Here is a 25,704-nt window from a genome sequence, read left to right as displayed (position 1 = left end):
AGCGGGGCAGCGTCCTTTCAGAAAGTCAGACACCATGTCATCATTTTTAAACACATCGTTATAGTACAGAGAAAGTATTTTACCGACGGATAACCCCTGAGCCTTGTGACATAGATAAAAAATGCAATGTTGCCCGCAAACGACAGACATAGGGTGCTGAAGTTGACGATCGTGATAGAGTATTTTGTCAGAACGGCCTTCCAGAAACTCTGAGATGACCGAGGGATAGTGAGCAAAGTCGGGAGGGAATCCGTAAGAGTCAAAAAAAGTGGAGGAGCCGTCCTTTTCCAGAGTCAGAGCCAGCCAGTGTTCTCCCCTCAAGTGCAAGGGGTGAGTGTTTACTATAAAGTAGGCGGGGGGTTTAAAGTCGCGCCTCAAAAAGGCCAGCTGGTCCGAGGCCCAAACCCCGCAGAAAACGTCTCCCAAGGCGCGATGTAGAATGTGCTCCAGCTGAAGGTTATCCATGTGTGTGTATATTTTAGTAATAATCCACCAGCACCTGTCTTTTAGAGTCAATCTCCAGAATTGAGTCGTAGCAAGCGTACACTATGAGAGTTGTGGTCTGAGGTAGAGGAACTCTGAATCTCATCTCCAGCCTCAAATTCCCGTTGGAGACGGGAGACAGGGCGTCAGCATCCTCGCTGGGTTCCAGATTAAAGGCAAAAAGGGCGTACCCTTCATTAAATTCCCGGCGATCGATGCTCAGAGGTAAATCTTTGAGGTGTCTCCCCGTGGCGGAAAACATGTGATAAAACTCCCTGACCGAATTTCCGCGGTCAAACTGTGGCTGGAAAGCTTTGGCGGGCACCTGCCTGCCGTCCTGACACAACGCCAGATACTCTACATCGTTGTGTCTAAAGTTGAAAGGCGACAGATCCCTCCTCCCGGTGAAGGCGTCGTGATGAACCATGCCTAGGACCACGTATTTGGGCATGGCTCCCAGAAAGAGATTCTCTTGGTTGCAGATCCTGGAATTTTCAGGGATGGAGTAGGTTTTCACAGAAACGCGCGAAAGAGGATAGAGGGCGTTTCCTTTCATCAGGGCCGCGGCGTGCCCCAGCCTGACGGCCGGCGAGACAGTGACCTTTTTAACAAACAGAGAGGCCGAAGTTATTTTCAGAGCAAACTGCGAATCCCGAGTTCCCATCAGACTGAAGGCATCGCTGTTGCGTATCAATTTAATTCTCAAATCCACAGAGTTCAGCAGGAGCCTCTCGCAGAAGAAAATATCTGCGTGGAGGGGACCCAGCAGGTCCACTTCTCGCGACTCGGCCGTGAAAACGGCTCTCTGTTTTATCCCTCTGTTCGGCCCGTTGCTTATAACTATAGAATCCATGTCTCCGGCAGTGTCTTTGTAAAACAGACCGGCGCTGAATTGACTCTTTAGAGTGTCTTCTGAAAAGTTGAGCAGCGTCTCGATCATGGCCCTGTAAGGATGGGTGGCACTGGACTGCGAAATCAATCGATCCCCCAGAATAACGTCGCACTGACTGAAAATTGTGTTGAGAGGATAATTGATGAGGGCTACCCCCGCGTCGGGTGGGATGTTGCTCCCGTCCCTTTCCGTAATTTTCACTCTCAGATGGAGCATGGTGTCGTTCAGATCGAGATACTTTTCCCCGTCTCCGGGGATGAAAAATTCAATGGGTGAGTTGTCGTTCAAAGCAGAGAGGGGCTGACATTCTTGATATTTTTTATCCTCTATGGATAGCTGGGTCATGGGAGCCGAAAATAGATCCAGTTCGGCAAGGGTGCATTCGGCAGATTTCTTGTGTAAGAGAGACATTTTTTATTTATTTTCTTCTAAAATATGTCAGAGCTCCTCTGGGGCTTCCTTCTCTTCCCGCTGCCAGCCTTAACTGATTTACTTTTTACTCCGACGCTTTTATTTTTAATCCGCTCGCCCGGAGGGCGTTTCCTCTTCCTGCGGGAGAGGACCATCATACCCCCCGCCCCCTCCTGGCGAGGCTCTGTCAGCTTACCCATCACTCTTTTCACAGCGTCTGTAGCGATATTGGTTGCGGCCGTTTTCAGGTGAGGTTTAGCTACGGCGAACCCGGATTTGAAGAGAGGAGACACGAAACGAAACAGTCTGGAGAAGATGGATCCTATCCCTCTGCCGTACATCACGGGCGCTCCGTAAAAACCCGGAAGGGAACCTCCCACCTGCCCCTCATAATACCTCACAAAACGGTGAGGGTCCTGCGGAAGTCGCGCAGCCATTGTCAAGCCGGTTTAAAGTGCAGCTTGACTATCGTTTTCCCGTAAACAAAATCCACGAATCTGTCGCGGTCCGTTTTAATTTCTACGCGTATGGTTTTAATGTATTTTTTAGAAACGCGTAAGTAATGGACCGTATTATGTCTGATGCTGATCACGTCTCCGTAATCGCCTTTCACGTTAAGGACGCTGAGCAACGGTGAGTAACTGTCACCGACCGGCTGGTACTGAACGATGTCGGTGTAGAGAAACAGGTTATATACGCCCGCGTTCATATCGCACGGATACGGAGTAGAGCGCTTTGACAGAGTCCACCACTCGTTCGTTTTCAATCCTAGCATGTAAGCCAGAGGAGGGAAGACCTTTATTTTATGGCTCCCGACTCCTTTGATATCCAGACGCTTGGTGATGTTGTTGAATGAAGCCTCGAAGGACGGGTCGTACTTTTGGATCGCCGGCACCAGGTGATCCAATAGATCTTTAACGCGTCCGTAATGACCTCCCCTGCCGAATTTTAAAATCACCAGGGGCTGATCTTCCTCCGTCGTCCGCATCAGCTCCAAGTAGGAGGCGTCCGGCGATAGATTGTACCATGTGCGTGGGTAAATGAATTCGCATAAGCCCACGCTCCATTCTCCGGTCAGCTCGAGGGGTTTGGCCAGATCCACCGTGTAGCAGCCGCTGGCGTTATCTTTAAATAAACCCTTGCTGGCGTTGGAAGGCAGGGTCACGTAAAACCCTTCGGACTGCATGATGAATTTTAAAAAATGAGCCGAATGATGCGAGGGGTCTCTTTTTTTATACGCCTACCACTTCCGAGGCTTTCACCCAGCTGTTGAATTTATCCGGCCAGTTTTTCCACTTGACAAAAACCTGTTTTTCCCCTCTGACTGTGCGCCGCTTTAAAATCTTCTCCACATGAAACGCTTTGTCCTCGGTCAGTTTCACTTTCTGCAGCTCGGGCTCATAAAACGACCCATCAATGGGGTCCCCATCATAATCTTGTAATTTATACACGGGTGGTGATCGGTGAAGGACCCTGATCACAGTAAAGATTTCGTCCGTGAAACTCTGTTCGTATTTTTTATCAAATACTCCTCTCAATTTGGATATCCTCACCAGATCCGCCTTCTTAAATTTCAACTTTATTTTAGGACGGGCGGGTGTGTTTCCATACAAGTTGCGAAACACCTGATCCGCGTTCTCGGGGCGCACCTCGGCAGGTGCCATTTTAATGCTGCTGTGATAACTGCGGTTATATCCTTCTAACAGGTCGGGCAACACCTCCAGATAGCGTCTGGTATTGCGCGCGGTGAAATATCTCCACATCCTCGTTTTCAGAGTGCGGTTAAATCTCTCCACCACCGAGGCCTTTAGATCGCTGGCGGTAGCAAAATGGGAGATACTGTGATTTTTCATCAGAGCTTGAAAACTCTTGTTGAAAAACTCTTTTCCCGCATCGGTCTGTAAATTTTCCGGTATTTCACTCTCTCTCAACACAGATTCGAAAGCTTCAGTCACTTCAGAACCCGTCTTCTTTTTCAGGGGGCGGGCGTAAGCCTTTTTTGAAAATACGTCTATGACGGTTAATAAATAATTGAATCCGTCGTTGTATTCAGACAGCTGTCTCATGTCGCACAGGTCGGCCTGAAGCTGCTTCAGGGGTTTGGTCACAAACACTCTATTTCTCTTAAATCTTACTCGCGCCGGCTTGTGCAGAGTATAGGCGTCCTGCTCGGATAAAAAATTCTGCACCTTGCGGATATCAACTTTTTTACCAGTTTCATCTTCTAAAGCGCGTCGGAGTCTATTTACTCCTCCGAAACTACCTGGGTGATGCGGGTCATAATACACTTTTTTCATCTCACTTTTCTCGGCCATCTCGTCTTCTGATAAAAAGCTCGTCTGCGTTATAACGTCGCAGGAGTCGGCTTTTATTATTTTATTCAAAAACCAGAGGGCTTAATGTGCAGAAAACAGGAATACAATATTCAAAAACCAGAGATGAATGCTTTTTAAATATTTTTTATTCAAAACCAGAGGGTTTAACATGCAAAAAACAGGGATACATTTTTATTCAAAAACCCTGAGATAAAACACACTTATAGAATACAAGTAAGTTACAAAAAACAGGAATACACTTTTATTCAAAACCCTGAGATAAAACACAGTTATAGAATACAAAAACTCTTTTTTTTAAAATTCAAAACCAGAAGGTTTAACATGCGAAAAAAACAGGAATACATTTTTATTCAAAACCCTGAGATAAAACACAGTTATAGAGTCAAACGGTTACAAAAACTATTTTTTCTTTTTTTAAAAACATGAGGTAAACATGTTAAAAGGTTACAAACAGGATACTTTTTTTTTTTTTTAAAAGCATACACGATTAAAAAAACGAGGTAGTTTTTCGTTTTTTAAAAAGAAACAGAATACATGATTAAAATAAAGCAGAATTAAAAAACGAGTTAGGTTTTTTTTTGTTTTGTTTTTTAAAAAGAAACAGAATACACTTTTATTCAAAACCCTGAGATAAAACACAGTTATAGAGTCAAACGGTTACAAAAACTGTTTTTTCTTTTTTTTAAAAACATGAGGTAAACATGTTAAAAGGTTACAAACAAACAGGATACTTTTTTTTTAAAGCATACACGATTAAAAAATGAGGTAGGATTTTAAAAAAAAACAGAATACACGATTAAAAATGAGGTAGGATTTTTTTTTTTTTTTTTTTTAAAAAAGAAACAGAATACATGGTTTAAAAAACAAGGTTAAATATAGGAAGCATGCAGGAAAAGAATCAGCAACCTTTGTAAAACTCCGTAACCAAACGGAGTTCCCCGATTTTAACCACATCTTGCCCCACCAAATTGTCATAAGCGTCTGTGATGGCGTCAAAGACTTTCCTCACCGATTTCAGCTCATGAAGCAAGGTCTCCGCAACCATCCCGACTTTAACATCCTCAGTTTTGATGTTTCGAGCAATCAACAAACGTTGAATGGAAGGGACAAAGCGAGGAGTGAGCAGTTTCTTTCTGATGTTATAATAATTGTCGGAATAAAAATCATCCTCCAGAATTTGCAGGCACTCGTGTTGTCTCTGGCTAGGATGGTCTATCTTACATCCATTACATTCGTCGGTGCGGTGCTTGTTTATCACCAAGTTGACCAGATGATAGACAGCCGTTTTCACAGTGTCGATGAATAAAGAAGACGCCCAGCCGTCCATCTCGTCGGTATGCTGCTGCCGCCTCAGGCGCTTCAGAGGCCAGTAACCGGGAGTGTCGGGTACCACCTCGCCCTCGTCAGAAAAACAATCGGTGGAGCAGGTCTCCTCATCGCGAAGCAGGGGTGCAGAGTCCATCTCTCTCTCTCTGAGCTAAAAAAGGCTTTTTGATCGGACTTTTAAAACAGAAGGAAGGGGGGCGTGGTCCGGGAGGGGCGGGGATTTTCAGAAGCTGAGACATTTCCTTACTCCTACGGCATCCCTCCAGCAGCGGCAAGTTTGAAAAAGAATTGTAATATCCTTCCTCACTTGCAGCATTCTTACGACCCACTCTTTGGCTGGTATAACCATCATGCTGCGAAATAATCCGCAGTCGGGGTTGAATTTTTCCATGACAAAAATGTCAGGGGCATCAGACTCGTCAGTCGAACGCAGACTTGCTCTCATTCTCCATCTCCCTGTGGCCGTGGTTCCTGAAGACCAGACGGTTGACAAGATTGTTTTAGTCTTGCTGCTCATCGTTGAAGCGTATGCCTCCGTTCCGCGGCGGGGGAGGGGGAATAGCTTCTATTTCTTCTTCCGTAGCTTTTTCTGGAGACGGGGGAATGTTTTCTTTATTCTCAGGAGCTGCTTTCTCCTCTTTTATTTCTGGAGCTGGGGGCTCTTCTTCTGGAAGTTTTTCGGCCAGGGTCTCATCTTCTTCTTCTTCTTCTTCTTCTGTAACTGTGTCGAGAGGATGATCATCATCATCATCATCATCATCATCAGCTGATTCATCAGGGGAGGAAACATCCTCTACAGAGGGGGTCTTTTCTTTATCCTCATCATTCTCAGCAGCAGTATCCTCTTTTTCATCAGACGAGACAGAAGGAGGGGAAGGAGGATCTTTTTCATCATGCTCTTCTTCATCACCGAAGCCGGAAGGAGAAGGAGGAGGAGGGGGAGGAGAATCTACCTCTCTCCGGGGTCTTTTAGCGGCAACATCTTCCTCTTCAGGAATGGGAAAATCCTCATTTGCCTCTCCGATAGCCATCGCAACCAGCAGCTTCAGCACGGCCCAGTCATTGGGAGTCAGCTTCACAATGCTGCTCGATTCCGTCAAGCTTTCTCCTTCGTTCAACTGATAAAACCAGAGCTCCCCCGATTCATATTTGAATATGTAGCCCCACTTTCCACAACCCTCAGCAGGCAGAGTCCATTCTCCTCGCAAGTTTCTCGGTGCTGGAATTTGGCTGCGGAACATGAAGACACTCTTACTTCTTCCTTCTTTCCGCGGAGTGTCGGTTGCTTCGGGTCTGGTACTGTAGACAGAGACGGGCGTATCGCTGATAATCGACGAGGCCCACTCGCTGCTGCTGCCGCCCATGCTCGAGGGTTCTGCGGGAGAGCAGATTTCTTCACCGTCCAAGTAAACAGGACCGCTGGAGGGCTGCAGAAGGAAAGAATCCATCTTGTGTGTGTGTGTGAGAGACTTTGAAATTGTGACGGGACTCCTCTCTCTGGTTTTTATTCTCCTCCCTCGCTGCAGTCCCTCCCACTAAAAACTTTTTTTTTCACATCAACAGATGGCGCTCTTCCGGGGGTTCACCCCTCCTTTTTCAGGATGCAATTCGACACGGTTAGCAACAGATGGCGCGCTTCCGGGGTCCGCCCCCCTTTCTCAGGATATAATTCGTCACGCGGGGGGTTTCCCACCCCCCTTTCTCCGGATACGATTCGTCACGCTGGGGGTTTCCCACGGAGGGGAGGGGCGGGAGGTCAAAAGGTCGTGATTAGGGCCATCAATCACTTCGGATCAAATTTTGTCATAAGCTGTATGGGATTAACTCTCTCACCTTTGATTATGGAGGAAAAGTTAATTCCCCTAACTCAATATAGTTTGTTGGTTCAATCTAATTTCAACATAAGTTATCGTAATCAAAAAGAGTAATGGAAACTCTTGCGTTAATTTTTTTTGTTGAGCTTAAACAATAGTTTTTAGAGTGCAGACAAGCTTCAGATTCTCTTGATGGGGTGATAATGCATCTCAGTGGGGAGCTGACAGCAGTTATAGGATATGAAACAAGCAAAATAAAACTCAGTTCCTCTTCTAAAATGTTTCAGGTGTCTCTGAAGAGTGAGGAAGAAGAGGAGGGTACCTGTCCGTTTTCCACATGCAGAGCAAGTGCGACATGATCCCAAACATAAAATGGAGGCCGACTACTCCAGGGCCGAACGGTCATCTGGTTTTCATCAGGTCTTTGGATCAACGCATAACTGAGAGGAAGGTCAGAGAGAGACAGTCATTCAGTTTATTAAAGCCTGCAACACTAAAACCGTCACGAGCAACAACAGCAGTCACGGAAAATTAACAATTTGTTAATGAAGTCGTTCATTTTCATCAGATTTTTCTAATTTGTCAAAACAAGTATTTAAATGAATGTTTTAAGAGGTTATTAGTTTTATCATTCGTTTTTAATACTGCTTTACATATCCACCCATGCTCTGTCCACTTATCCTCATCAGGGTCGCTGGAGCCTATCCCAGCTGTCATACGGCGAGAGGTGGGGTTATACTACTATTGCATAGAGATATCCGTCCACAAAATCCCACACTGCTTTAAACATTAAATCTTTGCTCTAATCAAGCAGTGAATTTAGGCCAGATAATGACAAATGAATCACCTGGTACCAGGCACGTGCAGAGGGGGGGGGGGGCTGGAGGGGCTTGAGCACCCGCCCCTTTCCTGATGGGTGCCCTTTTGTTGAGGCAACTTTAAAAAAGAAATTTATTTATTTATTTATTTTTTATGTGTGTAGGCGTGCGGATTCCTGTCTGTGCCCCTCAACAATAATATATAATCACAGTTTTGCTAAATAAAAGGATCTGGCTTGATCGCTCTTGACGGCAGAACGCGCTGGTTACGAGCCGGGAACGAGCTCACAAAGAGCACGCGCATTTTTTGCAGTCTGGAGCTGTAGGAGAAACACAAGTTAACTCAGAGACACAGACTGATGCGACAAAACCAGTAAGTAGGTGTACAGCGTACACTGTAGTGTATAGCACACAGGAGTATTGGCTTATTACGTACACGTTGGTAAGCTGTCTTGTTGCAACTGACGAACTGAAACAAACGAGCGTGCTGTGTGTGCAACAGCGCGACAAACATTACCTGTCCTTGTATTAACTGCACAAGTAGTGCTGGTCACAGCTGCTGGCTACCTGTGTAAGGCTGTCATGGGTCTGTAGCTCTGTCACCGTTTTAGGGAACATATTTAGTTTTAAAGTATTTAGAAACATATTTAGTTTTAAAGTAAGTTTCCGGGCTTTTCCTGCCTTTCTGGAGGGATTATATTTCACTAAAAACGATCTAATATGCATGTCCATATAATTATGCATTATTATAATATTTAAAAAAACACACGCTGTATTTTAAAGAACATACATTAAGAAGCAGATTATATTAGATTTATATTTTAAATAAGACAAAATTTGGATTTTACAGCAGTAAAATTTTTGTATCTCTACAGTTTAAAAATGTAATAAACTTTGCCCCTGCACAGAGTGGATAGTGAAACAAATGGAATCATCATAAATACATTATTTCATATTTATTACTTCCCCCTCCTCATTGCTTTATTATTGTAGCTCTAGTAATAAATAATAATGTAAGGATTCTGGATCAGCACCGTGATGCCCATAGTATATACAGTATTCTGAAGAAGGTCTAAAATGTCACTGTGTGTGCGTGCATGTGTGTGTTTTATGTACAAATTTCAGCACTTGTCCCAAAATTCCATCTTGAGAATTGATGACAGTGTCATAAATTGTAGGGACAAGGTAAAAAACTTGGGCGTGTGGTTTGACGTGGTGCTCTCTTTCGAGTCTCATGTAAAAGAGATAACAAAGACCGCCTTTTATCATTTGAGGAACATCGCCAGAATCAGACAAGTTTTGTCAAGCGACACTGCAGAGGTTCTTGTCCATGCATTTGTGTCCTCACGTATTGATTATTGTGATGCTCTTCTTTCTGGGCTACCAAAGAAAAGTTTTAGAGGTCTACAGATGGTGCAAAATGCAGCTGCTCGCATTTTAACAAGAACTGGGAAATTTGAGCACATTAGCCCTGTACTGAACTCTCTTCATTGGCTACCTTGTCAGGTTCGAGCAGATTTTAAGGTCCTGCTGCTCACCTACAAGGCTTTAAACGGACTGGCACCTTCATACCTCTCCGACCTTTTACATCTTTACGTTCCATCCCGTGCTCTCCGATCTCAGGACTCTGGCCTTCTAAAGGTTCCTAGAGCCAGAAAAAAGACAATTGGAGAGCGTGCTTTTTCTTTTCGTGCCCCGTTTCTGTGGAACAACCTCCCTCAAGATGTTAGGCAGGCATGCTCTGTGGAGGTTTTTAAAACTAAGCTGAAGACACATTTGTTCACCTTATCTTACAAGTCTTAATTCTATGGCTTTTAGTTTTTAAATTTTTACTGTTTTTAACTTGTATTGTGTCTTTTACCTGTATTGCTATGTATCGCTTTTATTTTATTTTTTTATCTTTTTAGTTTTAAATAGTTGTACAGCACTTTGTTTGAAAGCGCTTTATAAATAAAGTTATTATTATTATTATTATATGGATTTTTTAAAAATTATTACTCATGATATAACATTGTCCAGACATGGCTGGTAAGGACATGAGGAGGAAACAGCAGGAGCTGTGTGAGGCTACTAAAGGCAGTGCTATAACATTTTTCTGTCATCATTTTATTATAGATTAAGTGCAAGAGTTGTTAGGTGTGGATAATTAGATTATAGTTGATTGCAATAGCAAGTTGTGCCTTGTTCTCAGATAGACAGCAAGTGGAGAGTGATATATGAAATGATGGGATGGAAGGAAGAAGAGAAGCAAAGAGTGATTCACAGGCAGAGCCTAAATTATTTCTCACAGTTGTTTGTTGCCTTATGGTTCCAAGCGCTGTCACCAATCTTTGCATTTTGTTATTATCTCATGACACTTGTTTAATCAGCTACCATCTCTCCTATGGACTTTTTAATGTCTACAGTCTCAGATCAGCACAGTGCTGCACTATCAGCAGCACTATCCACAGCAACCCCTCAACAGCAACATTGTACCCATCAGGTAAAACATCGGCTACGTTTGCTTTGCCTTGTCGCCACCTCAGAACAGTGATATAGTATGATGCGATCCCATATTAGATTCTTGATGAATGTGTGTTGTTGTTATTCAGCCTGGTTCAATGTGCCCCTTTTTAACTTTGAGCACCCGCCCCTTTAAACTAGTGATGGTAAATTTGATTCTTTTTACTGAATCGAGTGTTAATGAGTCACTCACCAAAGTGAATCAGGTTTTTTGAGTCATTTGATTCACTGAGTCAGTTGACCAGAGAGTGCCAAAATTTTACATTTTCACTCAAACTTAATTTGTTTCCCTTTTCATGTAAATCCCACTGCTAAGATGAATGATTAAAAAAAAAACAAAAAACTATTTTATAGAGAAAAAAGAGCAAAAACATTTCTAAAATTAAGCAATTTCCTATCAAAATTGCTTAATAAACATTTATTTTGTTTATTTGTATTTTATTAGTATTTTCCTTAAGTGTGTCAAATATATATTTTCTCATCTAAATGTCCACTGCGCTGTGAGCCAGGGGGCGGTAATGCGCCTTAACATTGGTTACCAACCAAGAAGAAGAAGAAGCTGTGACCCAGGAGGGAGGGGGTGAGTGAGTGATTCGTTCGCTCGCTCTATGATTCAGCACAGGAGGGAGGGGGTGAGTGAGTCCTGAGTGATTCGTTCGCTCTTTGATTCAGCACAGGAGGGAGGGGGTTAGTGAGTCCTGAGTGATTCGTTCGCTCTTTGATTCAGCACAGGAGGGAGGAGGTTAGTGAGTCCTGAGTGATTCATTCGCTCTTTGATTCAGCACAGGAGGGAGGGGGTTAGTGAGTGAGTGAGTGAGTGAGTGATTCGTTCGCTCTATGATTCAGCACAGGAGGGAGGGGGTGAGCGAGTCCTGAGTGATTCGCTTATGCTTACGATTCAGCACAGGAAGCAGGGGGTGAGTAGCTCAAATGTGTTGTTAGCATGTTAGCAGCGCGATTTTCTTGCTATTTTCTTGATGTGAGCTTCTACTCAGGGTTTTTTCTTCCAGTTCAGAGCAGAAATGCTTTTGTTACGAAACTGGCTGTTGTCCCCCCACAATTTTAATTATAAGCTAGATATATTTCTACTAATGGAATTAGTTTGCTAACAGCAACAGGGATGAGTCAGTGAGTCAGTTGGGCTTGTGAATCATGATTCACGAGTCAGTAAAGTGATTCTCGAGTATTGAACGATTCGTTCACGAATCGAACATCACTACTTTAAACCTCTCTGCATGGCCCTGCCTGGTACCCGTTTGAATTCAGCTTTTATTTAAATAAATAAACTGTACATACTTGTGAGTCACTTCAAACTATTTTCTGTTATTACTGCGGGGCACCAGGGGGCCCAGCTCACACTGCTTCAACCTTTCCTGATCAGCCAGCTATTCCATATGTTGAGCCTCAAGGTTTACCCAGGATGCACTTTATGACATCACACATCAGACGCCGAGCTCTGCTCCTCTACGTCACAGACAATAAACTACTGAGGATTATTCAGACAGTGATGTGTCATCGTACTGATGCTCACAGCTGGTTAGATTTAAATATGTTTTTCAGCTGTGAAATCTTCATGTGGACATCTGCTGGACTTATGAAGTTTGAGACCAAAAATGCTGACAAAATAAAACAATAACAACAAAAAATCAAATGTATGGCCTGTCCCCATTACTGGTAAAGGTCAGCTGATTCTGAGGTGCACAGCTGTGAACATACTTCATGAGAGTCCATTAACATTTTTACCTGTGTGATTCTTACCTGTGTGTCTCACACATGGCCTCTGGTCTCCAGACGAAATGTCCGTCTCTGTAAGTGCAGACTGCGTTCGGGTCATCATACAGAAACAAAGGATACTCTGAGAAGAGCTCCTGATTGGCTGGGCTGTGGACCAGCACAGCGTACTCCACTTCCTGTTTGAACAGATTTGTCTTGAACACCCTCATGATGGGCGGATCTCCGGAGCAAAACTGGACATGAAAAAGTGGAAGCATCACCCCGTTTTATTGCTTTAATTAATTTATTATCAACAACAATATAAAATTATGGACAAAATGAATTACTGATGTGCTTTTATTTATTCACTCCACATAAAATGTAAAAAATAAATTATAAAATCAAAAACCAACTATTTACATTTCAACATTTAACGATTTTAATTTTCAGCTTTTTCCTTTTAAACAAATTTAAATTGAAACAAAACCAAACATTGCAAACCACAACACAATAAAATATAAATTAAAATATGCAAAACAAAAAGAAGATGCACATTCTCTGTCATATAGGCCTGGATGATTTTTTGGGAGTGTTTTCCTGTTTGGAATTACATAATATTCAGTGCATGAATAAACTTTCTGAATCCTTTATCGTCCGCAACTGAAAATAATTGGAAATCAAGTGCAGTCATGTTTGCCATGTCTTTATCAGCTGAGTTATGTCTTGCTGGGTCACAGACTTCTGCAAACTGTCTCATAGAGCTCTGGGTTGGTTTAGGTGGCTGTGGTGGTATACTACATTAGGCTACGTTCACACTGCAGGTGTTAATGCTCAATTCCGATTTTTTGATCGAATCAAATTTTTTTGTCTGCTCGTTCACACTACAAATAAAATGCGACTGCAAACGCGCTCTACTGTGAACGCTCAAAGCGGCCCGCATGCGCAAAAGAAGATGTCACACACAACGCGCTGTTTAAACCCAGAGCAAACAATATTGTTTGACTGATGGCCTTAATATAAAGACTTCGGACTACGTTTCCCCATTTTTGTGCTTTAAGTTATTTTGTTATTTACATAACAATGTAGATAACCTAATAATTATCATTATTGCTGTTTTAGAGGAGCGGTGCGTCAAAGGATAGTTGTAAACATTAAGTGTTAGTCATTACCTGCTCGCTGTAGGCGGTCAGCACCTCCTCCACGGGGAAGGTGAAGCAGTATGAGCCATACCTGGACTTCTCACTAAAGGCTGGAGAGGAGGCGAACTTCCACAGGAAGTTCTCCTGCTTCGCGGCCTGCTCCTCCGTCCGCTTTGGGTAGATCTCATCCAGGAGCCTCGTCTCAGCCGACTGGATCTCCTCGGGCCTCACGGCCAGACTCCACCACACCAGGGAGAGTTGAGTTGAGCTACTTTGAGGAGCCTTGAAGCCTTCGTCAGCCCTGATCCCGCATAAACCCTGTCGGTTTGTGTCGTGTTTCAGACAAGACACATGAAGCGCCGGTCGGGGATATGCAGGGATGTCTTCTTTGTGCAGATATTTCTTGTACAAATAGGAATCCTGGGCTTCCTGTTTCAGGTCATTCAGCCTCAAATGCTTACTTTTTATAGTTTTTACTTCATATTCTATTTGTGTCTGCATGATCAGACAGAGGACGATTTAGTTCAACAATGAAGAAAAAAGAAAATTGTCCTTGTCAGACGTTGAGTTCACTCTCAGCATTAGTGATTTCTCCTCTCTGACAGCTCAGATTCTATTCAGACCCCACCTAGAATAATGGATTTATTAAGGAAACTTACTGTGTCAGCTCCGCCTGTGGGCGTGGCCAAACACGCCTGCGATATGAACTCTTTATAGTCTGTAAACAGGACGATAACAGCCGATGGAAACATGCTGTCATGTGACGATTCACCACGAACAGTATGTAAACAAGCCTGTGTGAAGCGCCCCCTTGATACATGCCCCCCCCCCCACACACACACACTCTGCTGGCTCGTGGAGACGTCACGGTCACACAGAGGCTTCTTTATACAAGCCAAATGTTTCTGTTTTCTTCTTTTCTTTTTCTTCACAAACTGAAAATCTGAGACTTTTAGTTTCAGATTAAAAAACTCATCCAATCATTTTCAGCTCTGCAAACTTTTAGTAACTTTTCTCAATAAATCAACAATCCTGATCGATGGTGAACGTGTGTTTCAGAGGAAAGTCAAACGCTGTGCTCCTGACTCTACAACCATGTGTACCACTATAACACCACGATTACACGGTCAGTGGATGCAGCTGGTGTTACACACAGACACACAGATTCATTCAGATTCAAAACAACTTTATTCTCCATCTTCCACGTTAACACAGACAGCGTGCATTTAAACCCTGCCCCCCTCGCTAACAGCATGGGGGCACATCAGATTCAGAGCTGCAGGCTGAGAGCACGCGAATATGAAGCTCCGTGTTTGGTTTTCATAAAAGTAAACCACAGGAGTCGTCTCACTGCTGTTACGTTTCGGTGTGTCAGTGTTTTGTTTTTGCATGACTTATGTATTTCCTGCTTTACTTTGAAAGTCTGTGTTATCTTAGTGTGTTCAGTTTACATTTTCCCTGTCTCGTCAGTTCTAATTTGCCCCAGCTGTGTTTCCCTCCTGTGGTCCATTTCCTGATTGCTCCCTCTATGTATTTAAACCCTGTGTTTCAGTGTGTCATGGTCGCGAGCTCCCCCGTGTTGTAAATAGTTTGGTGTTTTGTTGTAAATAAATAGTCTGTTGTAAATAGTTGTGAATGGGTTTGTTAATACTTTCGTCATGGGATATTTTCGTTTTGGGATTTTGGTGGAGAGCCTTCGTGGTTTTATTTTCCTTATCTTTGTTTTTCTACGTTGCACCCCGGTTGCCTAGGCCGGGGTGTAACACTGCTGGGATTCCTCATCCTCCATTGGTTCCGCCTTTGGTTCTTCTGTTGAAGAGAAACAGAGAGGTGGTCAGACGGGCCAGAGCAGGCTCACAAATAAGAGATGTATTGATTTATTACCTTTGAAATCCTGCTTGAATGAAAGCTCCTCCTCCAGCTGGAACCATGAGTTAGGCCACAAATCTTCCACCAAGGCTTTAGCACCTTTAAAGTCATCAAATTGGATTTTAAATGGGACATTCCCATCGATTTTTTTGCAGAACGTGAGTTTCTCTCCCAGAAGGTCACAGTCAAAGTTCAGCACCTGACAGAGAGCAGAGAAGACGAGTGACGTTTATGAGGAGAAACTACAAAACTTTGTTATGAACAAACGCTCAGAAATACACACTACACTTTAGCACACAAAGACACCTGCTGTACAGAGTGAGGAGGAGGTGACAGTACCTGTCCGTGCTCCACGTACAGGGCGATGGCGACATTATCCCAAACATAAAACTCACAATCACGCCCAGATAGACTCTGAGTGTACATCTGGTTTTCGTCAGGTTTTCGGATCAACTCATAGCTGAGAGGAAGGTCAGAGACACACACAGCATTTTAACCAATCAGCTGAAAGAGGACTTCAGCCTGCTGCAGTGTGACAGGTCCATCACACTGATGCTCACAGCCAGAGTGAAGCAAAGGAGCCAATCATTGGAGAGAGTGAAACTGATTTAGTTGCTTTTTCAATACATTTCAACCAACAGCCCTTCAGTGACCTTTGGTTAACATTTTTACCCGTGTGATTCTTACCTGTGTGTCTCGCACATGGCCTCCGGTCTCCAGATGAAGCATCCATCTTTGTAAGAGCAGACAGCGTTCGGGTCATTATGAGGGAGCAAAGGATACTCTGAGAAGAGCTCCTGATTGGCCGGGCTGTGGACCAGGACAACATGTACCACTTCCTGTTTGTACAGGGAGGTTTTGTACACCCTCATGATGGGCGGAGCTCCGGAGCAAAACTGGCAACAATAATAGAGACACACCTGTTACACTGGTGTACTGACACACACACACGGCAGATCCTGTTCGTGGCCACAGGATGTTCTTCTTTGTCTCTGTGGTCGTTTACTCTCTCAGCCTGATGTTACTTTCAGTCTGAGATGATGGATAAATGAATTGTAAGAAACCCTCCCACCCTCTACACACATTACTCTAAAAGTATGCAGTCAGTACCTGCTTGCAGTAGGCCTCCAGCACCTCCTGCACTGTGAAGGTGAAGCGGTACGATCCAAAGATGGACTTCTCACTGAAGGCTGGAGAGGTGGCAAACTTCCACAGGAAGCTCTTCTGCTTCGCTGTCTGCTCCTCCGTCCAGTCTGGGTAGGTCCTCTTCAGGAGCCTCGCCTCAGCCTTCTGGATCTCCTCAGTTCCCACAGCCAGACTCCACCACACCAGGGAGTGTTTTTGAGGATCAGAGGAACCTCCACGAGGATCCTTGAAGCCTTCGTCCTTCCAGATCCGAAGTAGTGCCCGTCGCTGTGTGTCATGTTTCAGTTGAGCCACATGAAACTCAGGTTGAGGGTAATCAGGGATGTTTTCTTTGAAGAGGTATTTAGAGTATAAATGAGTACTTCGAGCTACTTCTTTTAAATGACTCAGCTTTGCATGCTCTCTTATTAAATAATCTTCAGGAATTCCACGGCTGTTTCTTGTTCTCTGCATGATCAGATGTAAATCAAAAACCTAAATTAATGGTCTGTACTGTGTAGAGGGCGAGCGCACCGTCAGCTGGTGTGAAGAGAAGTAAGGTCTTCTCTGTGACAGCCAACCGTTTTTTCCATACCACACCCAGTGACTAATGACGCGCTTACTAGGAAATGAAACTTACTCTTTGAACACGCACACGCACACACACACACACACACACACACACACACACACACACACACACACACACAGTGTTTTTTCCATACCACACCCAGTGACTAATGACGCGCTTACTAGGAAATGAAACTTACTCTTTGAACACGCACACGCACACACACACACACACACACACACAGTTGTGATGATCTATTTCATGGTGTAGTGTCTCTTTGACAGTTCAACCCGAATAGTTACTTCTTGGAAAACTGAGTCCCGTCTCCTTACCTGTCCACATGTGAGTCATCTTCCTCCCTCCACACAGACAGTCAGAGGGTCAGACCTCAGATATGTACATGTTACTGATTGTTAACATTCTCCATCACATGCTATAATGGGCTGATTAGACTGTTCCTGGTATATTTTTACATAATATATTTCTAAATTATGATCTTTTTAAACTGCGTCTTTTAACATCTCCTTCCTCGTTCTCAGCAGAATTAGTCAACCTATCATGAGCAGCCTAAGGAGCTTGGAAAGAAAAGCGTCTGGACTTCTTTAAGTTGCTTGAAGATGTTTCACCTCTCATCCGAGAAGCTTCTTCAGTCCTATGGTCAAATGGTGGAGAGTCCCGGTTTTAGTCAGTCTGTCAGTTTCCTGATGAGTTGTGAGGGGTGGATTGAATGCTGAACTGAAGTCTATAAACAGCATTCTGGCGTAGGTGTTGTTGTTGTCCAGGTGTGAGAGGACAGAGTGCAGTGCGATGGAGACTGCATCCTCTGTGCTCCTGTTCTGGCGGTATGCGAATTGGTGGGGGTCCAGGGTGGGGGGGAGACAGGATTTGAAGTGTGCTAGGACCAGCTGCTCTAAGCACTTAGTGATGATGGGGGTGAGTGCTACTGGGCGGTAGTCATTGAGGCTAGATGGGTTGGAGTTTTTGGGTATCGGGACGATGGAGGTGGATTTGAAGCAGGCTGGTACCACAGCGTGGGCCAAGGACAGGTTGAATATGTCTGTGAGCACTCCTGCAAGCTCCCCAGAACACGCTCTGAGAACACGCCCGGGGATGCCATCAGGACCTGCAGCCTTGTGGACATTGATCCTGCTCAGCACCGCTCCTACATCGGTGGGGGAGAGAGTCAGAGGTTGGTGGTCTGGCGTCACGTCTGCTTTGGTTGTGGTTGTGGGGTTCCCTCGCTCAAAACGAGCATAAAAGTTGTTGAACTCGTTGAGGAAGGAGACATCAGAGGATGCAGGGGAGGGTTTGGTGGTCCTGTAGTCTGTGATGGTCTGGAGTCCTTGCCACATGCGTCGGGGGTTGGAGTTGGAGAAGTGTTATTCTACCTTCTTTTTGTAATGGTGTTTGGCTTTTTTGATGCCCTTCTTTAGATTAGCCCTGGCTGTACTGTAGGCGTGTGCATCTCCTGACCTAAAGGCAGTGTTGCGGGCCTTCAGGAGGAGACGAACATCGCGGTTCATCCAAGGCTTCTGGTAGGGGTACATGGTGATCCGTTTCTGGGTGGTGACACAATCTGTGGTTTCAGAGATGTAATCCAGTACAGATGAGACGTACTGGTCCAGGTCTGTGTGGGTGAACATATTCCAGTCTGTGTTTTTAAATCTGTCCTGGAGCACTGCGTCTGTCCCCTCTGGCCACACTTTAATTGTCCTCACAGCAGGTTTCACACGTTGGATGAGTGGTGAATACCTAGGTGTGAGGAACAGGGAGAGATGGTCCGATTGTCCAATGTGGGGGAGGGGTGTGGCTTTGTAGGCTCCAGCCAGGTTGGAATACACATGGTCTAAAGTCTTGTCTCCTCTGGTGTGGCAGGAGACATGTTGTGTGTGTGAGGGTTTTGTAAAGAGAGGGTATTTTGCTTGTACAATTTGGTAGCTGCTAGGGTATTAAATTGTATTTTAAAAAATCCATGGCATTTTATCTCACTGGCAGAATTTAAGTGATGCAAAAATACACTTACATTACATGTCTTAAAGAATTCTGGGTCCTACTCCCGCAGGTATAGACGAAGGGCACGAAGCACTGCTGTGCGTTTCACGTTGATATCAGGCGCCTCCTAAAAAGGAAATAAAAAGGTTATAACTGTTTGAATTGTTAACAGAACAGACAAGTTTTAAGTTGTTTCAACTTTGTGAGGAATTTCAATTGTTATATCCACAAACTTTATAACTCAGGTAGACTGTTGGGGTTTACAGTGTACTGTGGTTAAATCTAGCTTCTATCAGCTACATCAAATTTCTAAAGCTAAGCCTTTCCTCTCCCCCAAGGACCTGGAAAAGCTTATTCATGCATTCATTACCTCTAGACTGGACTATTGTAACTCCCTCTATTTAGGCCTCCCTCACTCCTCTCTTTACCGTTTGCAATTAGTACAGAACGCTGCTGCACGCCTTTTATCGGGTGCCAGAATGCATGATCATATTACTCCAGTTTTAGCTAACTTACACTGGCTTCCTGTGAAATTTCGCATTGATTTTAAAATTCTTTCACTCACTTATAAAATCTTAAATAACACTGCCCCTAGTTATTTAACAGAACTTCTTCATTTGTATAATCCTATAAAAGCACTAAGATCTTCTAACCAGATGCTCTTAATGCAACCTCAGTCTAGGGCAGGGGTCTGCAACCTTTAACACCCAAAGAGCCACTTGGACCCGGTTTCAACGCAAAAGAAAACACTGGGAGCCGCAAATACTTTTTGAAATCTAAAATGAAGATAACACAGTATATATTGTTTTTTTTTTACCTTTATGTTTTGTGTGAACAACTAAAGTAAGTAAGTAAAGTTTATTTATCAAGCGCTTTTCACAGACAGGGGGTCCGTTCTTCGTACCTCGCTTACTACATCCAAGATCAAATGACACATCCAAGATCAAATCATCGCGCCAACTTTGAGCTCGCTATTCCGGTTCTCCGAACACACCTGTTGTTGATGATTAGTATAGCTGGATGAAGTAATGTGAGATCACTGGGTGGCTTAACAGGGGCTACGCATCGATAGTAGAAACATTGATCGGCAACCCTTTGATTGGTCGGCGAAAATGTCGAAGGAGCGCGCTCAGTATTTTTCGGCAGCAGAGCAAGAACTCTTGATTGAGGGATTTCAGGAGTTTCAGAGTTTAATTAAAACGCAAGGGAACACTGCAAAGGCTGCAAAAGCAAGGAGAGAGGGCTGGCAGAAAGTTGCTGACAAATTAAACTCGTAAGTAATTTAATAATAACAATAATAATGGAGTGGATTTCTATAGCGCTTTTCAAGGCACCCAAAGCGCTTTACAATACCACTATTCATTCACTCTCACATTCACACACTGGTGGAGGCAGCTACGGTTGTAGCCACAGCTGCCCTGGGGCAGACTGACAGAAGCCAGGCTGCCATATCGCGCCATCGGCCCCTCTGGCCAACACCAGTAGGCAGTAGGGTAAATTTATTATATTACATTATATCATATTATATTACATTATATCCTCTTTCACATTAGAGCCACAACAGGACCCACTAGAACATGGGAACAAGTAAAAGTGAAATATAAGAATATTCTACAGAATGGTAATATTTATCACTTATATTGCTTTTCGTCTCTTGAAAAGAGACCCTGAAATAATCTGTTTGTTTATAACAGCAACCAAGAAAAGGGCAGAGCAAGAAAAGACAGGTGGTGGTCCTGCACCCCCTCGTCAACAAGTTGGTTAAGTAAATAATACCCTCACGGGAAAATCGATATCTCTCTATGAGCACACTGTCGCGCTGAGCTAAAGGATCCTGTCTATCCCGCAATATACGCTGAATTCTGAAAACTCTCCTTATCAATCTTGCACCTTCCACAATAGGTTGCTCGCGTATACGGACAGGACATGGCTGCGACAGACTTCCCAAATCCACCTTCGCTTTTATAGCCATGGTCTCTCATCTTGATTACACGAAGTAATTTACTATTACTACTCTAAAATATGAATTACATCTGAAATAATCAAATACATGAAATAGAATGATTAATAGTACATTTCCCTTTTTTTAGGAAATGACCTGTATGTATCTGTATGAAATCAATAAAAGAATCAAATACTGCATTATCTTTAGTTACATTGTGTAGTAGCGGCCGGTAATAATCAGTCCTCATGAAGAACAGTGCTCTTTAATGAATTCAGCACAGACCAACATCGAAGAGATAGCAGTGACACGTATCAGTTATCAGCTAGCCACCTAACTGTATTCTCTCTTTTCTTAAATCCCTTCCGGTTCCGCTTTTTTCTTATTTTGCGACACCACCCTCTAGTGGTGCAATATGATATAAACATTACAGAACACAACACATTGATGTTATTTATTTATGGAAAAACAGTGGTAAAATATCGCTGTTACTTTCGTATAAATGAAGCGGACATACCTGAGTGGCCGCGATCTAATCCTGTTTACATAAAGTAAGCCTGCTCCCGAGCAGGTTTACGCTTACGGATCTGTTGCTATGACAGCAAGTCCCGGATGAGCTTCGGAGAACCGAACGATCCAGGATCACGCGAAATCGTCAACAATCAAATCCAGCTAACTTACTTAGCGAGGTACGAAGAACGGACCCAGGCAGTCACAAAGCGCTGTACACAAATATTAAAATAAACAATACAATCAATAGACATTATACACAATGTAAAAGATCAAATGTAAATAATGTAAAGAATATAAAATACGTAGATCAACAAAAGGCTTGTTTTAACTGCTTTTTAAAAGAATCCACAGAGCAACTAAGGTGTGTTGCTTATGAAATCCATGAAGTGCTACAGAGAAAATTACATTTTATTTATATAATTAACACATTTTGAACTCTTAAAGAAATATAACAAAAGGAAAATGTCAAAGGAAAATTGTTTTTATATAATGTGATCAGCTTCATGAAATGTGCTTTTTATTGATCACTAAGCAATCTACATGTCTACGTGACTTTTCACCTAATAACTTTTGTGATGATGAACTTATTCAGCTACTAACTGCTTCCTGTTTTCAGAAAACATACAGATGTAGAAAAGGGAAAAACCCGTTGCTCTGAGTGACGTTGTTATTTTTACACACACACACACACACACACACACACACACACACACACACACACACACACACACACACACAAGAACAACACACAAGAACAACACAGAGAAGAAGAAGAGGGGGTCGTTTTACTACACATCATAAAAACGCAATCATTCATCTTCCAACTGTATCTTTCTGTTCTGTCTTTAGAATCATAGGTTGTTTACTGAGCCGTACTTTGGGAGTCATACTCTTGTGATACTGGGGAGAAAAGGGTAAGGTTTGATAGACTAAACCCTTACACACACACATAACTTGAAAAACCTAAAGAGTGTGTGAGACTGCTAGCTGTGTTGTTCAGCATTAAACTCATCTACAAATGTGTTAGTAAAGAGCGACTTGTACTTCTGTCCCATTAAGCAACGGTTTAACAAATTTCACTGCAAACTATAAAAGGAATCTGGATTTATATAGAACATAGTAGTGATGGATTAAGTGCAGGAAACACTAGTATAAGGTGTCTATTGAACAAATCTCCTTCAGCGTTCAAAATGACCAAAGTGAGGACCACAGGCGTTTCTCTCAGTTGGTTGTGTTCAGGGAAAAAGCAGCTAAATACACTGAGACTGCTCCACATTGTTAGCGAGTTAACTCTGGATATCTGTAGGTTTTGTCAAACTTGGAGTGAACAAAAACAGAAAAACAGTAAAAGATGCAGACAGTGAAAGTCTGGTTTATTTCATGAACACAATGAAACATTTTACAGTCCACAGAGCAAAGTAGCATACATGATAAATAGATACACATAACATGAGAAGTAAAACTCGTCGTCTTACCACATGTTATATTCTGTAAACTTAAAATAACCACAGAAATTAGAGTTTAGTGTTTTAAGTCATCTATTAAAAAACATGAGTCAACATTACTGAAGTGACGCTTTAACGATGCGTCTTATCACCGTGTTTATGATGATAAAACATGTTCTCTCGTTAGTAGATGTCAGCGCTGTCACTTGTCATGAAAATGTCCAGAGCCAGGGTTCCTCTTCAATTACCATTGATCATTAATAGGGTCACAAAAGATTTGTCACATTATCCCCATAAACAAAATTGCTTTTATAGAAATCATTGTGATACAAATATTTAGATTCTTGATTCACAATGTGCACGAACTCAAAATCTTTAGAGGTTCATATTTATAAAGTATCGCAAATAATACATTTATACCATTGTATGAGCTACACTTCTTGTAAAAAACTGATTGAAAAAAGCTCCTGTCGTGACCTTCCTTCTGTGAGGACACACACACACACACACACAGAGAGAGAGAGAGAGGGGGGGGGGGGATCATTAGGATTGGAGGCGTTTTTGGATTTTCACTTATTGTTGGCTTTACAGTCACATAAAATTCATTCCAATTTTTTTGCCTTTGCTTCAATTAAGGTGTTTCTTTAAATCTACAGCAGCTTCCTTTTCAAAAAGTTTACTGACATAGTAAGGAAGTAGCTAGGGAACTCAGTAAGTATGAGCAACAACAGCTTAGGGACTGTTTCTACAATAAAGAGGAATTCATCATCATCTGCAGTTCATCAAAAAAAAAAGCGCCATTAAAAACAATTCAGCAGATCCTCAAAGTATGGATACAATCTGTTTTCAGCTGTAGAGGTACGCTTCATGTACTTATCAACATGCAGTTTAGAGGCTTGCATTAGAGTGCTTTGGTACTTGGGCCTCTTTTATTTAGCACGGTTATACCATTGTGTATTTAGCTATATAAATATGCTCAAGAGTCTATTGTATGTTTGTCATGCAATTAAAAATTCAAAAATATAATTTTTAAATCAGTAACTTTGCAAATTTAGCGCGGACCCTCACCCCTCCCTCCGGCTCCCACGGCCCTGCTGTCACCGTAAGACTCATACTCTTCCCCCACGTATGCTGCTATTTCCCCGCGCCCCAATAATTCTTGTCCTTTTTCTGTTGCAGCCTCCCACAGTCCCGTTTTCGGCGTTCCTGCGCGACTCATCTCCCGGTCCCTTGGTTTCTCGAGTTTCACGCGTGTTTTCCTTCTACCCTCCCGGGACACCTTCAGTTAAAATAAAGTTTATTTTCTCGTACTCCTGTGTGTGTTGGCTCTGCTTCTGGGTCCAGCTTGTGCGCTGAACTTCGGTTCATGACACTAATAGTTTTAAATAGAGCACCACAAACAACAGGTATTCCTTTAGAAATAAACTTTTCTTGTGTTACTTCTAAAAACTACAGATTCTTAACTCTGCAACAGTTAGACAGAGTTGGTTACAGTTAGGCCCTCAACAGTCAGCAAAACAAGTCATAAAACAATAAAAGAGGCTGCCTTATCAAGAGCATCCCAGCACTGTAGTTCCATTACAATCAGTTTCCTTTATTTTATCTTATCATGTCAGAGGCCAACTGAAACCAAGTCCACCTATATAAAAACACCCCATCAGACACACAGTAGTTTCCTCAGCACTTCACAATTCCTCCCCAAGGTATAGCGCGGCTGCGTGCAGCGGGGCTAGGGGAGGGTCTGTGCTGACGGACGTGGGTTACTGACCTGGCAACCTGGCTGCCCCTGGGTGGGTCCGGGATGGGCGTGAGGTTCTGGGGGCACTCCGTCTCTGGGCTGGGGCCCGGGCCGGGCCTCGGGGGCTTGGGTCCTGGTTGGTGTGTTGCCGGGGTTGTGGGCGGGTGGGTGCATGGGGGCCCGGCCCTGGAGCAGGGTGCCGCCGGTGCGTCGAGCCGCCTGGGGGGCTCTTCAACTGGTGGGGGGGATGGTCACATCTTGCAGGAGCTTTCTTCTCTTCAGGAACTCTCTGCAGGAGGGGGAGATACAGGAGAGGTGGAGGAAGATCTCAGCCTGGGCGTTTACCGTCTTATGTAGTCTGGAAGATGTGTGGATGGTGGGGTGGGTGCAGTTTTCTCTGTGGTGGGGTTGGGTGGACTGTCCAGGGCTCTGTGGAGCCGGGGGGCGCTACTGCACTGGGCCCCGGTCTGATGGGCCTGGGCCCCCCTTCCCTGGCGGGTTGCGGAGGGTGGGAGTGCCTACTGGGGTCAGCGGGGGAGCTGGCCCCAGGGAGGGGTTACCTGCCCCTCCCTTCCTTCCCTCCCCATCTCCAGCTGCCTCCCTCTTCCCGCTCCTCCACAACCACCCACACATGCAGGGCCTTGGAGTGGGGGTATGTCACCAGGGTGCAGAGGAGGCTACCCCCCCCCCCCCCTGTCCCCTTCTGGCTGCCTCTGCCTCAATTTTATCCCACAACTTAGACATTCACATTATTCACACTCTCATTACACATACATATAGGATCTTGGGGGTGGGCACAATCACGGAGTCCAAATCACCATCAGGGTGTATACCTCACCCCTGACGTCGTTGCCCACCTCTCAATTTTAAATACACTTAGTCATTGAGGGCTAGCAGGAGGGACTATGCGCTTACCTGCCGCTCCTTGGCAGGTAGCTCCATGCCCTCCTGGGTTTTAATTGCACCTTAGAACACATATGCATCAACACTACAATGAGCGGGTGGAGGGAGGTTTGGAGTCTTCTCCCACCCCCATTCTCTGCGGCCTGCTGGAGCGGGAGGGCTAGTAGGAGGA

The 25,704-nt window shown here is 43.8% G+C and overlaps 2 protein-coding genes across 2 annotated transcripts; both read right to left on the bottom strand.

The window, feature by feature from the left end:
• Positions 1-478: 478 nt before the first annotated feature.
• On the bottom strand, positions 479-1,720 carry LOC145423273 (uncharacterized protein F54H12.2-like). Its single transcript, XM_080295550.1, has one exon. It carries the CDS (start codon positions 1,718-1,720, stop codon positions 479-481), a length of 1,242 nt encoding a protein of 413 aa, XP_080151676.1.
• Positions 1,721-14,603: 12,883 nt separating this feature from the next.
• Positions 14,604-16,975, bottom strand: LOC145426082 (uncharacterized). Its single transcript, XM_080299626.1, has 5 exons — positions 16,414-16,975; positions 15,991-16,199; positions 15,643-15,763; positions 15,319-15,502; positions 14,604-15,243 (listed from the first exon to the last, which is right to left on the bottom strand). The coding sequence occupies exons 1-5, from the start codon at positions 16,900-16,902 to the stop codon at positions 15,182-15,184; spliced, it is 1,065 nt and encodes a 354-aa protein (XP_080155752.1). The 5' UTR covers positions 16,903-16,975; the 3' UTR covers positions 14,604-15,181.
• Positions 16,976-25,704: the final 8,729 nt, after the last annotated feature.

The sequence above is a fragment of the Astatotilapia calliptera genome, chromosome 3 (genome assembly GCF_964374335.1).
Source record: "Astatotilapia calliptera chromosome 3, fAstCal68.1, whole genome shotgun sequence".
In the NCBI taxonomy this organism is placed as follows: domain Eukaryota; kingdom Metazoa; phylum Chordata; class Actinopteri; order Cichliformes; family Cichlidae; genus Astatotilapia; species Astatotilapia calliptera.
This window is presented reverse-complemented; position numbering and strand designations above follow the sequence as displayed.

Excerpts from the sequence above, each read along its gene's own strand:
- LOC145423273 (XM_080295550.1), bottom strand. The coding sequence starts at position 1,720 with ATGACCCAGCTATCCATAGAGGATAAAAAATATCAAGAATGTCAGCCC.
- LOC145426082 (XM_080299626.1), bottom strand. The coding sequence starts at position 16,902 with ATGCAGAGAACAAGAAACAGCCGTGGAATTCCTGAAGATTATTTAATA. Across the intron at positions 15,764-15,990 it reads GCCATGTGCGAGACACACAG|CTATGAGTTGATCCGAAAAC; the intron begins GTAAGAATCACA and ends CCTTCCTCTCAG. Across the intron at positions 15,244-15,318 it reads ATTCAAGCAGGATTTCAAAG|AAGAACCAAAGGCGGAACCA; the intron begins GTAATAAATCAA and ends TCTCTTCAACAG.